Genomic DNA, 17231 nt, shown 5'->3' with positions numbered 1-17231 from the left:
TGTAATTTGTCTCAAGAAATGCTCTCTGTTTTAAAACATTATCTTTTTCTAAAAATAAGTTTAGTTGCGTAAATAGACCTATATTTAGATCAACGATATTAATTTATTTTCACATTTCAACATCAAGAAGTAGAGACCTAGGTACTCAATAAAATAATCAATATATCTGTTTGATAATATTTATATACTGACCTATTTTATTCATTTTAAACAACAATTGAAGACTTACAGTACAGTTTAATTAAATCTTTACAAGCAGTCGTAATATTTCAAGATAGTACATTTATATATATTATAATTTAACATTACGAATAGTATAATATCTTACAGTTTTGAATATTATTTTAAGTTATTATTGATGTGCTCATTGGATTGCAGTAATAATTATTATAATATTATCGAGCCACATAACTGTATCCGAGTTCTTATAAATTGTACAAAGCTTACAACTTCATGGTATAAATTAAATATAAATTTGAAATAATTACAAAATTTGAAAAAAGCTCAAATGAAAACCGTATAAACTTTAGTTAAGAACAGTTATTTTTAATTGATTGTAAAAAATTCATGAAAAACTATATAGTATCTTTCGTTGTTTTCAAATTTATTATGTTTTAAAATTTTATATAAAATTGGTTTGAGTAATTTTAAAACTTAGCTCAATGTTATAAACAATGACACACAGCTGCCCTAACCTACATTTGAGAGTTAGCTTTCAAATATTTTTGTTTATAAATTATAACAAAAGTTTTCTTATGATAATTCTGACAACACAGCAATATCTATATTTATAACAACAGGAAAGTTTGTATTTTATTTGCAACACCAATTTAAAACAAAACAGATTTCCAATGATGACAAGATTGCAAAGTACTTACATATATATGTTTTGTTGTATTATTAAATACTGTTAAACATAGTGAGACATTGAGGATAAACAAATCAATAAGTAAATTATTTATAATTATTGGCCATTTTAAATCTATGCGAGTCAAGAATGTTTGAATTGACAAATTATGGTGCTAAAATATCGCATTGATACCAACAAAAAGTATCCCTTTCTAACCAACCAAAAACTATTCAATTCAGAATAAAACCAGTTTATGCAGAAGATTTTTGCATAAATGGCTTGAAGTTCCATAAAGTCATGCATAAACTAGTGTTTTAAAACAATTGACAAACAACTTTGTTATGTTATACGTTTTCAAAACTAATAAAAGTCACAAATTAAAAATAAAATAGAATAACTTTGTTTTTACCCACTTAATTTTTATTTTGACCGACCGGTTTTGAAGCCACACAAGCTCCCTTGTCAATATTTAATCTAACAATTAATACCATCCTATTTTATTGTTTTAAAAGTATCTATAAATGATATTTCTTATAGTTCACTCCTATCTAGTTTTAGAAACAGAAATACACAGAATTTTAACTCACCCCTCGCCCCATAACGTCACAAAAGCAAAATACTACTTGACACAATACTGGACTTATTACCTCCCAATGTTTAGATTTAATATTTAGGAGACATTCTTAAAATTATAATACAGGATAATATTAATTACTAGATTATACCTTTGTAAGAAAGCTTGAGTAGCTTCAAAACCAGTAGGGAAAATTAAAAAAAAAACAGGTAAAAAAAAAAGTTGTTTTATTTTAATTATAATGAATAACCACAAAGTTAGTGCTACAAATGTGAATTTTGTAAGTTGGCAATATTTGAAAAAATCACAAATATTTTTTTCAAATAACATTGCGTTTTTATACAAAAAAGGTCCTGGATTTGATTCCTGTTTCTGATTCCGTTTTTCAGTGAAATATTTAATAGTCCTTGAACCAACACCGTGTGAACATATCCTTTAAGATATATGGATAACACTCTTTGAAAAGAGGACGAGAAAGTAACTTTTTTATTTTGAGGTGACTCGAAACGAAAATATGAAATTAATTATTCATAGATGGCGCTTTTATAATTTTTAAATTGAAAAATGCCATTTTTACATTTATTTTCAATGGAAATTTTACAAAACTTAGTTTGCGGAAACGTTATACAAAATGGTGTACAAAACAACAAATAAGAAAAAAAATTTTAGTGCTGTACACTATTTTGTGAAAAGGACCTAAATTATATTGTCATGGTATTTGTTACAATCATTATAGTTTAAATTTTGTAAAATTTCCATTGAAAATAAATGTGAAAATGTCATTTTTAAATAAAAAAATATAAAAGCGCCGTCTATGAATAATTCATTTCATATTTTCGTTTGGAATGCATACCATTAATACCATATCTTTTTTAATTTAAACATTCTTTGATAAAAAAAGAGTAGAAATCAGTAAAAAATTAAACAACTGATTTTAATGCTGGAAATGCCAAATTACGAATGGTTTGTTTTGGTTATGACAAGGTCACGGCATTCTGTTTTAGTACCTAATTCTATTTTCAAAGTGTTTCCCTGGAGAAAATTCATGAAAGCATCAGTGCCCTCAATCAATTTCTACTCTTTTAATGACACACGACTGGTTGTTTTATGTTTGAAATGTTTAACCATGTTTTTTGCTCTATTTGTACTTAAACACATATTAATTTAAAAATAGTTTATTTGTCTTTCAAGTAATGATAATTATTTGCTAAGAGCTGATAAAATTTATTAAAGTGGGTGATGATATGGCTTGATGTATGTATGCATGTGTAATGATGTAATGTTTATTGAAACATTATTTAGGTACTGTTTTATACTTTCCTTGTTTGAGTGATGTTCATAAAACTGTTCCATGAATTCCTCGAGAATCATCCAGCTGAAAATATATCAATATTTTAAATCAATACATTTCTACTTTAAAAAAACTAAGTATTTGTAACAATGTTAGGAATAATTTATAATATACATTAGAAACACTTCAAAACAATGAGAATAAAACGACAATAGTGAAATACGACTTTTTAAAGTAATAAAAACAAAAGTAATGAAATACTTTCCAGTAAAAAACTATTTTTTGCTAATTATTAGTAGCATAAAACCGAGGCTAACATCTCTAACTTCGCTGGCACCAGAAGACGACAACTTATGGAACTCTCGAGAATGAAGTAAGAACATTATAAGTGTATTATTGTCTTGTCATTAGAGGTGCATCATTGTCTTGTCTCGACCCTCGCATCAAGTGTCAAAAGTCTGTTCTTAGAGTAGTAAATAAAAAACCTTATCGCTATTCTCTAGAGCAACTCTTCAAGGAATTTAATGTTTTGCTAAAACAATAATAATTAATCATCACAATAATAAATATATCAACTCGTAGTGTGACGTCACAGAAACACACTGTACCTCGGACGAGAACTTCTTTCGGACAGAGATCTTTTAGCTTTATGGCTCCTAGAATTTATAGTAAGGTTAAAGATATTTTTTTCACCCAACACGATGTAACTACTATGCAAAAAAATAAAATAACCCAGTGGCTTATTAAGTTAAGAAGTAAAGAAACTGAAAGCTTATTAAAGGGTGCACATATGTGTGTGCATGTAAATGGAAATAAATAAACATATGTGTTAGTCAGCCTTAGCACGGGTCTTCTCCTACTAGGCATTACTTTATAATATATCTTTTAAAAAGTAATAATTTTTTAAACAATGACGCCATTACTTAATGGCGTCATTAAATAGCCCCTTTTGCAAAATAAAATACAGGCGATTGTTCAAAATTACCGTCCCAGATAAACTTTTGTGTACCCACAAGGACCACCTGACTCCAACACATGTTCCAGTGTGAGTACAATAGGACAAACTTCACCCACCATTCTCCCCTCCCCTAGTGAGCATCCACAGAACTGCCAATAATTATGCTGAGCTTTTGGGCTTGCTCCACCCCACTCCTGCTGCAATCAAATCAGCTATCCTCTCCATCGAATGGCCATCCCCCAATTCTCCTCTTTTCAATGTGTTTCTCATCTTCACTTATTTCCTTTTTAATTTTTTAGAATTAATTACATGTTTAGTGTAATAGTTATGATTGTATTTTTTGTTATTTTCTATAATGCTTTATGTACTTTTAAGTGTATATTGTAAGCGCCCTCTGCGTGTTTATTAAGTAAATAAATAGATTGATAAAAAAGTAAATTGGCATTGCAGAAAAAGAAAAGGATGTTAACTCTTGTGTGGCCATGGCCGTATGATCTGTGAAATTGTAATTTATTTATTTATTTACTTACATTTGTCACAGCATTGTCCGATATACTAAAGAAGTTACTGACTTCTAAATCGTTTAGGAAGTCTGAGTCCATTTCTGTTCTTATAGCTTCAGTAGAGTTTACCTCATCTAGCAGAATCATTCGTCTCTCGCTCTGTAAAAGCACGTTTCTTGTTACACACATAACATATAATTTCACAATTAATTATACGCAATAACTAAAGTGTTTCTAGGTTGCGTTGATAAAATTGCAATCAAAATGAAAAAAAAAACACAAACAGATTTAAGAATTATTTACTCTTTTAGGTGTACCACAAGGCTCAAATTTCGGCCATTCTTTAAAAAAGGTTTTGAATATATGAATCAATTACATCTTTTAAATGTTTGCAGATAACATCCGCTGAATATTTGCCTATTTTTTTTTCAATTGTCTACTAGTACAGCAGAACAGTCATTTTTATAGAACTATATTATCTGTGTTTTGACTATTGTGTTGAAATCTTAAGTTTTGAAATTCTATCTTAACCCTATTTATTTTAATAAATCATCATTTCTCGTTAATGAATAGGGCACTGCGTTGGTACTCCAAATGCAGTGTATTTCGATCATCTGTTACATGAGGGTAAGGTGATCAGTCTTACACTTCAGGTGGCAGTCCAGGAATAATGAAATAGCGTAGTTTAAACAACCTCCAAAGTCAATTCCACCCTATCCGAATCAAATCTAGAATAGAAGACAAACGTGCCAACCATTTCACACGAGGCGGACATATCTCCACTCGAAAACACTCGTCCAGGGTTCTGGTTCTATTCCACGCACATAACTGTATTGTTTATCTGTCTGGACATAGAAATAAATAGATTATTAAATTAAATTGATATGGTTAGTAATACATACCTCTTTTTTTAAAACATCCATAAGTCTAGTTCGATCAGACCGAAGCCTTTCACAATCTTCTTCTTGCTTCTTAGTTCTCGGTTCTGCCATTTCTAGTAGAGCTAAATGAGCGTCCTTTTCACTGATAGTGGCTTCTAATGCTTCTTGCCTAGAAATCAAAATTAAAAAGTCAGAATATAAGAGAAAACTTTTGAATACTAAACATCGTTACCCGAGCAGACATTTTGTGTAAATTGAAAAGAAATAAGTTTGATGTGAAAAAAGTCCAGTACAAAAACAGTTTTTCATGTGGCAGGTAGAGGGCGTAGATGAAAAGAACACCTTTTAGAAGTATAGAACAATATTTTGTTTACCTGTTAAGAAGTGTTTAGTGAGTTTGGTTACAAGAACAAACTGTTTTACACCAGGTTAAATACATTTTAAAATTATTTTTATTTTGACTATTACCCAAAAAGAGGGGGTGTTTTCTTTCCTGTATACAGTTTTAATTTCTTAGCATTCCTACAAAAATGGAGTTCAATCTTTAAAGAGGTTGTTACCCTGTGGCTAGTGTCTCGAACTCACAAATCAGAGGTCCGAGGTTCGAACCCTGCTCTAACAGAATTTGATTCCGATTTTTAATAGTGAATTTCTTGCAACTCGTTGACAATGCCCCCAAATTGATATCGGTATATCATAAGAAAGGAAATATTTATTTAAAAATGACAGTTTATGGATAACCATATTTAACTATTTTCTTGGACTCTTAACAAATTAAGTCGAGTGTGTGCATGGCAAAGGCTTCCAAACCCATGACGCCTGTTTCACAGATACACGTCTAACCAACTGCGCCCGTCGCCTGTATTTTATTTTGCAAAAGAAGTTATTTAATGACGCCATAAGGTAATGGCGTCATTGCTTAAAAAAAACTTTTTTTTAAAAAGATATATTATAAAGTAATGCCTATACTTCTTTACTTCTTAACTTAATAAGCCACTGGAATATTTTATTTTTTCGCATAGTAGTTACATCGTGTTGGGTGAAAAAAATATCTTTAACCTTACTATAAATTTTAGGAGCCATAAAGCTAAAAGATCTCTGTCCGAAAGAAGTTCTCGTCCGAGGTACAATGTGTTTCTGTGACGTCACACTACGAGTTGATATATTGTGTGCTGTTAAGACGTGGTCAATTTTATTATTGTGATGATTAATTATTATTGTTTTAGCAAAACATTAAATTCCTTGAAGAGTTGCTCTAAAGAGTGCGATATGGTTTTTTATTTACTACTAAGAACAGACTTTTGACACTTGATGAGAGGGTCGAGACAAGACAATGATGCACTTCTAATGACAAGACAATGATACACTTATAATGTTCTTACTTCATTCTGGAGAGTTCCATAAGTTGTCGTCTTCTGGTGCCAGTGAAGTTAGAGATGTTAGCCTCGAGTTGTTTGACTCTCGTCAGGAGTGGTCTGCAAGTATCACATCTCATAGCACTGGCACTCTGAAGCGAGAGGAGGCGTTGTTCTAATTTGTGCATCTGAAAACCACACACAAAATTATTATTAGAAGCATATTATCATCAACACCTCCCTATCTGTACCTATCATATTCAAATCAATCATCCTGTCTTCATCAAGAGACACTCTGCAAGTGAACTACTGGATATGTATTAACTTTGTGATTAATCATTACAATAATAATTATAAAACAGCTTTGTTTTATCGACATTTTTTTTTCTGGATTATTTTCATGAATGACAAATTTTCTAAACAAAAGGGAAATATCACTTTTTTTAAAACATTTTTAAAGTATTAAAGGTCTATGAAATATTGAAAAAAAGTTGAAAAAAAGTTTTTTTTTGCTAATTATTAGTAGCATAAAAAAATACTTTTAAATTTGTAATTTTGAATTCCCGCAAAAAAACGGTGATTCCATTGGCCACGCCCCTAATACGTCACGATTCATGTTTATTTGTTCCTGCCATTAAAATTTGTGCACAACAATTTCACGAATCTTGACGTCACCAGCATGTCGCGTTTTTCGTATTTTAATCAATTTTTTTTTATATTTATGGATGAAAACATTTCTCCACAATATCCATATAGATTTTAAAAATACAATTAATTATTCTAAATCTATTTCATATTTTTTATCGGTATTCATAGTATGTGATATTACCCTATTATCTAATTTCCTACCATCAAATAGTAAAGCTGCATTCTACAATGTTAAGAAAACAAAGTCCCTAAATATAATAAATCTGGCATATATCAATTAAATTGTAATGATTGCGATTCAATCTTCATGGGAAAAAGTAAATGAAACTTTAATATTAGAGTAAAAGAACGCTTAAGTTCCTAAATAATAATAATTTATCTGAATTTACAAACCATCCGATAGAAAATAATTATAATAAAAAAAACAAAGATTAAAAGTCCTTCATGTTGAAAATAAAATATTAAAATAAGGCAACTTAGAAATTAAAAAAGCAAAAAAGGATAGTAAAAAACAATAAATAATAAATTAGGCAATATTTCATTTAGTCCGCTCTGGCCTAGTTTTAGTGTTAGAATCCCCCTCACTCCACACCACCTATCTTTACAAGAACAAAATGACAAAAAGACTTGACTCGTTAGCTCCATTTGTTTAGATTTAATATTAAGTAGACATTGTAAATTTTCCAATTCCAACCTACAATATTTTTTTTTTTTAATCCTAAAAGAGAATATAATATTGGAAGTAATTACCCTTTCTATGATCCTGACTCGCTCTTGTTCTTCCCTGTAGAATATTTTTTCTCTCTCCGTCGCTATCAGCACCGACTCCTTTAGCGCTTCTTCCAGTTCGACTATTCGGTCATCCTTCAACTGGTGTGGTTCATATTCAATACTGGACTCGTTCAATAACTGCTCTAGCTCATTTATCCTATCGCTCTTGCTTTTGACCACTGTTAAAAGTTGCTCCAGCTCAGCGATGTTACTGTGTTCCCTCAGAGCTGATTCCAAAATTTGGATACAGTTTTGCTGTTCTATTATTTTGGAATTCTTTATACTCAATTCATCTGTCAAGGCTGATATTTTCTGTTTATTCTTTCCTAAATTGACTGTCAAATCGTCAGCTATGAACCTTTGTTGTTTGATTACATCTTTGTCTTTCTCGTCTAATTTTCTTTCGAGTATCTGTATTTCACATTCTTGTTCTATTATCTTTGCACTTTTCATTTCTGATTCCGATTGCGCGTCTCGCAATTCTCCTAATTCAGGGGTAGTTTTTAAAAACTTATCAAGTTTACTTAAAATTCTTTCTAATTGGCTAGTGAAAAGCTCTTGATTTTCGATAGGTTTCGGCTTATCATCTACACCGTTCAAGCCATTCTCTTTAGATGCATCATAGGAAATTTTCTTAAGGATTTTGTAAGCATCATTTAGATCACTTTCAAGTTCCGCGATGCCTTTATTTTTGTAATCCAAATCTTCGGTTATCTGTAGAAATCTTTCGGGACAAGTGGTACAAGGAGAAACAGTATCAGCTCTGTTATCCTATTGTTGAACGTATGGGATGGTGACGAACACAAACATAAAAATAAAAATACGAATACATTAACATAAAATGTTCTTATCTACAATGAAGACAACAAACTTACGAAGATATCAAACAAAAAATCAACAATTCACCGAATATTATTAGGTTACACTATTCGCTTCTAGCTGTTTCATTATTATTAAATTATTAATCTTGAACAGAAGTTATTGTTGGAACGTATTTATTATTATTTGTTATCATTATCTTACGAAAGTAGTTGTGATGAACACGATAATTGTTTTCTTATAACTTTACGCATTAATTTGTGTGCTAATACATTTATTTAAAACAACTTTGTAACACGGCACGAACATACAATGAACATTGTTCTTCCAACACTAGGAGAGAAAATGTTAGGAAATCGCTAACAAAGTTGTACTCAAGAAAGCGTGAGCAAACTGAAACAACCATCGCCATTGTGGCTATTCATTATTACTTTAGAAGAAACTCTTAAGGAATCCAGCGGGACCGGCCTGCTTGGTATAATATAATATGTATTGTAGACACAGTCGATGGAATGGGATAGGAGAGATCCGGGTAAGCGTGAAAACAAGAGAAAACAATCATTAGTAAGACAGAAATGTTAAAGGAGAATTTTTAAACGGCATTTAAATAAATACTCTAAAATTTTACCTCTTCCTTCTTTCTTTGTTCCTCCATTTGTGCATTTGCTTGTTGCTGACTTCTAAGTTTCGCTTGCATATTTTTCAACGACCTGAAATTAAAAATAATAAAAGTAGTATGATTTATTTGTTTATTTAAACAGTTTATACGCATATCAGGCCAAGCCTTGAGGGAATATCTTCCTACCTGCCCGAACAGTTTGAATTGAGTTTCATAGGAACGATTTTATAAAAAAAAAAAAAATTTAGATGATTGAAAAGAAAAAGAAGTAGAAATAAATAAGCAAAAAATCTACACTGTGCTATGAGGAGAGGAGTGAGTAAAAGTGGGAAGGATAAGAATGGAACAACTTAAATATTCAGATACTGATATTTCAAACGTGATTTAAATATGAACAAAAAAGCGTCTCTGACATTAGTGGGTAGATTATTCCACAATCGAGTAGCTGCTACTGTGAAAGAGTTCTCTTGTTACTAGAACGAAGAGATAGCTCATGTTGTGATAGAGGTTGGAAGAGTTCTTTCAGACAAACAGGCGAAGCGGGATTACTCCAAATATTGTAAAGGAGGTGATAGAATGTGAAGGTTTCTTCTATATTTGATACTTGGCCAGTATTGCGTTCAATATTCGGTTATGTGGTCGAATTTGCGAAGGTCAAAGTATTAATATTTTAAAGGAAATAAGTTTTTTAACTCTTAATATTATCTAGGTGCATAGTTAACATTTTGACTTTTGAAAAAAGTGACAAAGTAAAAAGGTTGTTAAATAAAGAGATGTTTTCTTTTTCTTTTTTTAAATGTATAATTCATTAAGCCTCTGTCTTAGAGGCTTGTCAGTATGTGGGAAGGTGAGGATAGGAAAGAAAGTTGAGAAAAAAATATTTCTTGGATTTTTTTGCAACTGTCGGGAATCGAACCGGCAATGCCAGTTTCATAGTCCTTCTAACGCCGTCTAACCAACTGCGGCATGGGACCTATCTAAGTTAAATGAATTTTTACTGGACCAAAATAACATTACAAGCAAAACAAAATACTAAATAATGGCGTTAAATTAGGACAACATATCAGGCCAGGAACCCTTGAGTTGCTAATGATTTGATATTATTAAAACATAATACTCTCCAATAGCAAGAGTATTTGCCCCTTAAACATAGTTTCACTGACATGAAAGATGTCGATCTTCAAAGTGATCGTGTTCAGGTGCCTGACTGCTCTTCCAATCGGTATAGTCAGAAGAAGGTTGGTTCTGGAAGCCAAGAGGTAAAACAGTTTGTCCTGACGCTGACGGAAATGGATTTCTCCTGATGGATATCAGGAACGTAAAATTGATTGTCTCCAAAACGGCCGAGTTCTCGATATAACCTATTATCGGCCTGAATATTATCATACAACTAGTTCTTTATATAATTTCTAAGCTACCAGATTGAACAATATAAGTAATAAACAATATTAATAACTCACTGTTGCATTTCCATGATTTGTTTTTCCTTTGCATTCTGTTCTTCTTGACTCATTTGCACAAGTTGAAGGAGCCTCTCCATTTCTGTAGAACTTCTCTGCGCCTCTTCCTTGGCTTGCTGAAGTTGTGTCTTCAGAATGTCAGCTTCCTTCTGCGAGTCCGTCAGCTTTTTGTTAAGTTCCCCTGCTGCGGCCGCACCACCTCCCGCCTATAAAAGCAAGAATGTCTTAGAAGACTAATTTTGTCAATAACAAGGAAAATTTTATTTGCTAATTTATAATATTGAATTGATTAAATACTCGTAATGACCTCTTCACCAATTGCAACATATGAGCCAACCATTTACTTCATTAATACAGATCTATAAATTTTATTTGTTAAAAACATTGTCTTGGCTTAAAATGCACCAAAATTATCAATAAGATCTCAAAAAAGTTTCCAACTTATGTATAATTTATTGAATGGAGTCATATATATATATAATAGAACTCTATTTATCCGAACTCCAGTCAGTCGGATTGCCATAAATCCAAATAATAAAAAATTGCCAGAAATAAAAAACGAAGAAGATCTTATAATAACACCTCACTGCTGGTGGACGAATTTCTTCGCCATAGCAATTAACTTTGCTGGACATGTTTAAGTAAGTTTTTAATGTGATTCTAATTCGCTGTATTATTATGTATTATTTCAAAAGGAATAAAAAAAAGACTAAAGAAAAATTTATTTTAAAAAATTGCCATAATTTAATAATTAATCCAATAATCTGGATTTCTGCATATCCGGATAACGTCTGATACTTATTAATCCGGATAATTAAAGTGTTACTGTAATTAAAATAGCCTTTTATTTTGTCAAGCCCATACCTTCTTCAATGAAGCTTCTAATTGGTCCATCTGTTCTTTTCTCTTCTTTAACTGTTTGTCCATCTCTATTAGCGCTCTCTCTTTCTCTTCCACCTCCTTTCTCTTGCTCTCGATGTTTCTTCTTTGTTCGTCCGTGTGTTTCTTTTGGTCTTCTAACTTCTTGAATTCTTCTTGCAATTGTCTCCTAGCGACGGCCGTATCGTCGCCAGCTTTCGCATTCTGTTGACCTGCTGATTGAAGTTTCCTGTTGGCCTCGTGAAGATCCAGCTGTTTGTAAATAAAATACAAATTAATGCGATTGCAGTAGACAAAAGTGCAGGCGACACCGAGCATTCTCACATGTAAAGCAACATAATAAAAGGATTTAGACAAGTATCAAAAGAAACGCTTACTCTGTACACATTTCAAAGCAGATAAAAAGTCACAGATATTCTTAAAAACAAAATTTCATCTGATGCTTTTTACTTACAAAAATATGAACAACTGACAAGCTGACAATGAGAAATAAATACCTATGAACCATGTACATGTACAATATATAAATGAAATGTGACACAATAGCTTAGGAAAAAAGAACACATAAAATACCTATACTTTGAAACCATTTTAGTTAACCACTTTTACAACATACAATACTTATATACATAATGATGAAACAAGAGAAACAAGAAATATATCCAAACAAAATAAAATTAAAATAATATATCCGGTGCAATATGTTCACGCACTAATATAAACATCGACGAACAAAAGGAAATGTATGTAGTGTGCTGAAAAAAGAAAATTAAAAATAAAAATAACATAAACTAATCTACTGAATGGAAGGTTGGAGGATGCCCAAAGGACAGGTTTCGGAAAGATGAGAGCATGCTACAGAAATGCTCAAAAATATTCTGAAAGTGTACTCTATGTATTTACAGAACATGAAAATATGTACAAAGAAAATATGATCGCGACTTGGTGATAACATGGACAGAAAGGCGAGACAATCTAGAACACAAGCACCCGCTACACGATGGGCGATCCTCCAACTGACCTGGCTCTTTTCCAGTTCTTGTACGAGCATTTCCAGTTGTGCCTGGAACCTCTCTCTTTCTACGGTTGCGTTCTTAGCTTCAGCTTGCGCCTTCTCCAGCTCCTTTCTCAGCCGCATCTCCTCAGCCTTGTCTCCTCCTTGCTGAGGGCCTTTATTCATCTGGGACATCTGCTGTAGTTGTTGTTGCATCTGTTGTTGCATCGCGTTCAACTGCTTCTCGAGATTCTGAACATGAAGCTGCTTGTCGTTAGCCATTTTCTCCGCAGCGGCAACGCGACCCTTCTCTGTTTCGACTAATTTACGCCACTGTTCTACGTCGCCTACTTCTTGAGATTTCTTTTCCGCCTTTTCAGCTCTCATTCTCTGACCGTCCCTTTCTTTTTGAATTGTGGTAACCTGTTGTTGTAGTTTTGTTATCTCTCTGTCTCTTCCTTCTAGAACAGATTTAGTTCCGCGTTCTGCATCCTGATTCATTCGACGCTGTTCTTCCTTCAATCGTCGAACTTCTTCTCTCTGCTTTTGAAGTTCCTGTTCAGATTGCGTCAACTCTTGCTGGAAGTTCATTAACATATCTTGAGATTTTTCCAATTGAATAACCAATTGATCTCTTTCTACCGTCAGCTGCTTGGTGTCGGCGTCGAATTTCATTATTTGTTTTTCGATAGAGTCGGCCTGCTGGTCTCGTTTTTCTAAAATCGAAGCCATCTTCTCTCTGTCCCTCACCGATTGCGCGAGTTCCTGTTGTAGTTTGACCATCGTCTCTTGGGTGCGGTGATCTAGTACGCGCTGTTGTTGTTCCCCGTTGCGTCTCATTTGTTGTATCTCGTTTCTGAGAATTTCCCTTTCCTGTTCCAGCTGTCGCATTTCCAAAGCGGTTCTCTCGAGTTTTTCGTGCATTCTTCCTAATTCGTTCGTCATTCTATCGAACTCCATCCTAGTGGTCTCGTTAGTTTCTTGATATTTGGCAAGGTGCATTTGAGATTTTTCTAATTCCTTCGCCAGGCGTCCAGCCTCCATTTCCGTGGCGTCACGGGCTTGGATGGCCTTCTCGAGTTTATCCCTTATTCTTTCTAGCTCCAGACGTTCCTCGGTTCGAAGTTTGTCCCCGGCGACGGCCTGAGTCTTCAGTCTCTCGATTTCGTGGATGTCCGTTTTTAACCGTTCGTTGTCTTTTTCTAATTGCTCGGATCGCATTTTCAGCTTTTCGTGCCTGTCTCTGAACTTTTCGCATTCGATGTGCGCCCTCTCGAGGTCGAGGCGCTGCTTCTCCTGTGCGCCGAGCAGCTTGGCGCTCTCCCCCTTGGCGAGTTCCAGTTGCGCCGCCAGCTCGTGCGCGCGGCTCTCGTACTGTTCGCGCGCCTTCTGTAGCCGCTGCACCTCGAGCTGGGAGGCCTCGAAGCGCTCACGCGACTTGTCGACCTCCGCGCTCCATTTCTCCTGTTCGAACTGATATTTACCTCTGACGCCCTCCACCCTCTCGAGTTCGGCGCGCAGGCGCGCGGCCTCCGGCTCGGCCTTGCGCGCGCGCTCCAGCTCGCCGAGTGTCTTGTCCAGTCTGTCTCTCAGTCTCTCCGCCTCCAGCTTGGCGCGTTCGTACTCCTCCTTAGTGCGTTCCTGGGAGTCTTGGTACTTGCCGAACTTGGTCGCGTATCGGCCGGCTTCCTCTCGGGCGGTCTCGGCTTCTTGCTTGTGTTTATCCAACTCAGCCTGAACTTTTCTGAGTTCGGATTGAGCTTTGTCGTTCTTGTCGTACATTTTTTCCAGCTCGACTTGCATTCTGGCGATTTCTTCTTGCGTTTTCTCGTTGGATGCCTGCGCCTTCCCGCACTGCGTCATGGCGCGCTCGTACTCGAACTGCAGGCGCTCGTTGTCCTCGGAGAGCTTCTCCTTCTCGCCTTGCACGCGGCGCACGTCCAGCTGCGCCTTGTCGTAGCGCTCGCGCACCATTTCCAGGTCGATGGCCAGGCGCTCCAGGTCCTCCTTGGCCTTGTCGTCCTGCTCACGCGCGCGCGCCAGCAGCAGCTGCGCGCGCGCCGCCTCCTCTGCTAGGCGGCGCGCCTCCTCCCTCGCCTTGGCGGCCGCGGTCTGCCCCTTCTCGGAGTCCAGCAGCGCCCGCTCCCGCTCCGCCTCCACTATCTCCGCCCGGTTCTGCAGTCGGTACACCTCGCTCTGCACCCTGCAACAGATACTCCCGTCAGACCGGTCGCAGACCTACTTCACCTTTACTTTTATAGGCGGTACAGTTTCAGTTTCTATAGTGTTGCGTATTTTATTGTTATTTTTTTTGTAATAATTTCATTGTATTATGCCAACAAAGCACTGTGTGTACAACAATAAATAAATTTAAAAAACGGTACAAATAATTTACTTGCAATGCAAAATAACTTTGTTATTTTTTAAAAGCCGATTGTAAAACTATTAGCACATCAACAACCTACATACATTTAAGTAGGCACAAAATAGCAACATACTTTCAGGACATACTTTCAAAAAAAAATTATATATTTGTGTTCTTGTGATTTACCCAAATATTTCATTTTAAGGGCTATTTTCAACGAGTTGTAAATAACTCAGTATTAGAAAATGGGAATCAAGTTGGGGTGAATTTGATGCTGACAACTAGACCACGACCACGAGGCGGGTACCCAACTGTTAAATCTTTGATAGGCGGACGAAGAGTATAACTGCAAAAGTGTAGATTTTCAAGAGAGCAATTAAACGTTATTATGAACCCAATTATTTAGGTATAGAACTCATACTTTGCTAAATGGGTTATTATTTACCACTTCTTTTATTTGTGTAAACGCATTCAAGTTATTTGTACAAATAACAGAAACACTCAAGATATTTGAACCATTTAAGATGGGACCGAAATAAGTCTACTTATGCTACTAGAACTTACTATTTTAATTACTTAAATGAACTAAATATTGTACTATTTGTACCACTGAATGAATGATAGAATTGAGTCTACTTATATTACTGAAACCATCTTGTACTATTTGTGCCACTGAAAATAGGACACAAATGCACATTCTTATTTTATTAAAACCATACCAGGCAGGCATCCACAAGAAATATTTTCTCATATAAATCGTAAAATGAACAAAAATGCAGTTATGTCCGCCCACTCAAGAAATAATCTAAGGAAAACTCACTACCTTATTTTTAATTTTTATTTAAAACATTTATTTAAGAAGAGAAAATACTTTTTATTTTCTTTAATATTCTTCAGAGCTACGGAGGTTTTTAAAAAAAGTAATACGGTGTATCCCATGCTCCCCTACATGCCAGGATAGAGGGAAATGGCGACAAATGTTGGAACGTTGGAAGAAGCTAAGGCACATAACAGGCTACATATTCGTAAATACTTGAATCTGTCGAGAATTCATGCTTTTCCGATTAAAACTGGGCTGGTATTCCAAACGCTCTCGTGGCCGTATTACCTCGTGTATTTACATACAAAATACACGAGAAAGACTGTTTTCTCGTGCCACGAGAGTGGTTCAGAATAGCATCCTCGGGGTAGATAACGCGTCAGGAATCTCCGCCCGACACGTCCGTTATTTACGAAGGATTCCGAAACACCCCGAAAGCGTCAGGTATTGCCAATTGTGATGGTTCTTCGGAACGAGGCCTCGGTTGAAGGATATTCAGCTCGTCGAAGCACAACAATATATTTTCTTGTAAACAATATAAAATGTAAGTAATAAATAGACACAAACCACATGACGCCTAATACAAGACGAGACAACGGAACACATATCTACCTATCATACTTTTCTAGCATTTTTTCATATTCCTTGTGAGTGGTTTCCTTCTCATCGGCAACTTTCTGCGAAGTGTAAAGCGCCTTGTCCAATTTCTCCTTCAGAATGTCTATCTCTGCCACAGCGTCATCTCTTTCCATCTGAAACAAGAATATAATGAATAAATTCACCCAATGAAATAGTTTGTGGGGCATTTAACTCTTGTGTGGCTGTAATGTCACACTAGTCGACATAGGACACAAGACTTGATATATCTCTCTCATTTTTTAAAATGATGAATTCGTATTTTTGTAATCTCCAAATGGACATTTTCACACTCGATTTGGAAAGTAAAATTTGTATAATTATGCTAAATGTTAATGCAAAAAATATTTATCCTCCTACGCGAAGAATGAATTTTCGCTATTCAGCGACATATCCTTACAGATACCTTATACAAGAGAGAGCACGAAGATAGAAGTCAAAACAAAGAAGACAGAGACGCTGTTTTACGGCGGCTGTCGTCTAAAACATATTTATATTAGTCTTCAGTCGGTTGATGACAATGATGGGGGACGCACGCGCGTAACATAAGCGGCGTATTTGTGATTTTTAATTTATTTTGCTATAAAGGGCTAAGTTATATGTTTATTCGCATCAATTATGGAAAAGAAAAGACTGTCTGAAAAGAAATATCTGAACTTTAGAATTTTCGGTGTTTTACTTGTGGTAACACGATGTTACAAATAGGTGGGAATTAAATTTGGTTCAGTATTAGGCATAAAAGAAATATTCACATTCTATCATTTCTTAATATTAATAGAATCGAGAGTGTTAAAAAAAATCCTGAAAC

At 34.8% G+C, this 17231-nt stretch overlaps 1 protein-coding gene across 4 annotated transcripts in view; it reads right to left on the bottom strand.

Annotated features, from left to right (window-relative positions):
- Positions 1 to 2598: 2598 nt before the first annotated feature.
- LOC148283356 (uncharacterized) overlaps positions 2599 to 17231 on the bottom strand; it is a 101998-nt gene continuing 87365 nt past the window's right edge. For 3 of the 4 annotated variants that reach the window (XM_088223642.1, XM_088223641.1, XM_088223643.1), the window contains 10 exons: positions 16400 to 16539; positions 12630 to 14805; positions 11594 to 11860; positions 10730 to 10935; positions 9279 to 9360; positions 7811 to 8602; positions 6440 to 6600; positions 5079 to 5226; positions 4204 to 4335; positions 2599 to 2799 (listed from right to left, as the gene is read on the bottom strand). In XM_088223642.1, coding sequence (XP_088079768.1) covers positions 2761 to 2799; positions 4204 to 4335; positions 5079 to 5226; positions 6440 to 6600; positions 7811 to 8602; positions 9279 to 9360; positions 10730 to 10935; positions 11594 to 11860; positions 12630 to 14805; positions 16400 to 16539 — 4143 coding nt within the window. In that variant the 3' untranslated portion in view covers positions 2599 to 2760. The remainder of the gene's footprint in view (positions 2800 to 4203; positions 4336 to 5078; positions 5227 to 6439; positions 6601 to 7810; positions 8603 to 9278; positions 9361 to 10729; positions 10936 to 11593; positions 11861 to 12629; positions 14806 to 16399; positions 16540 to 17231) is intronic. The other variant, XM_088223640.1, reaches the window with a different exon arrangement.

The sequence above is a fragment of the Micrasema longulum genome, unplaced genomic scaffold (assembly GCF_059751315.1).
Source record: "Micrasema longulum isolate JH-2025_06_02 unplaced genomic scaffold, ASM5975131v1 h1tg000244l, whole genome shotgun sequence".
In the NCBI taxonomy this organism is placed as follows: Eukaryota; Metazoa; Arthropoda; class Insecta; order Trichoptera; family Brachycentridae; genus Micrasema; species Micrasema longulum.
The sequence above is the reverse complement of the archived record's forward strand: the minus strand, read 5'-3'. Positions and strand labels throughout refer to the sequence as shown.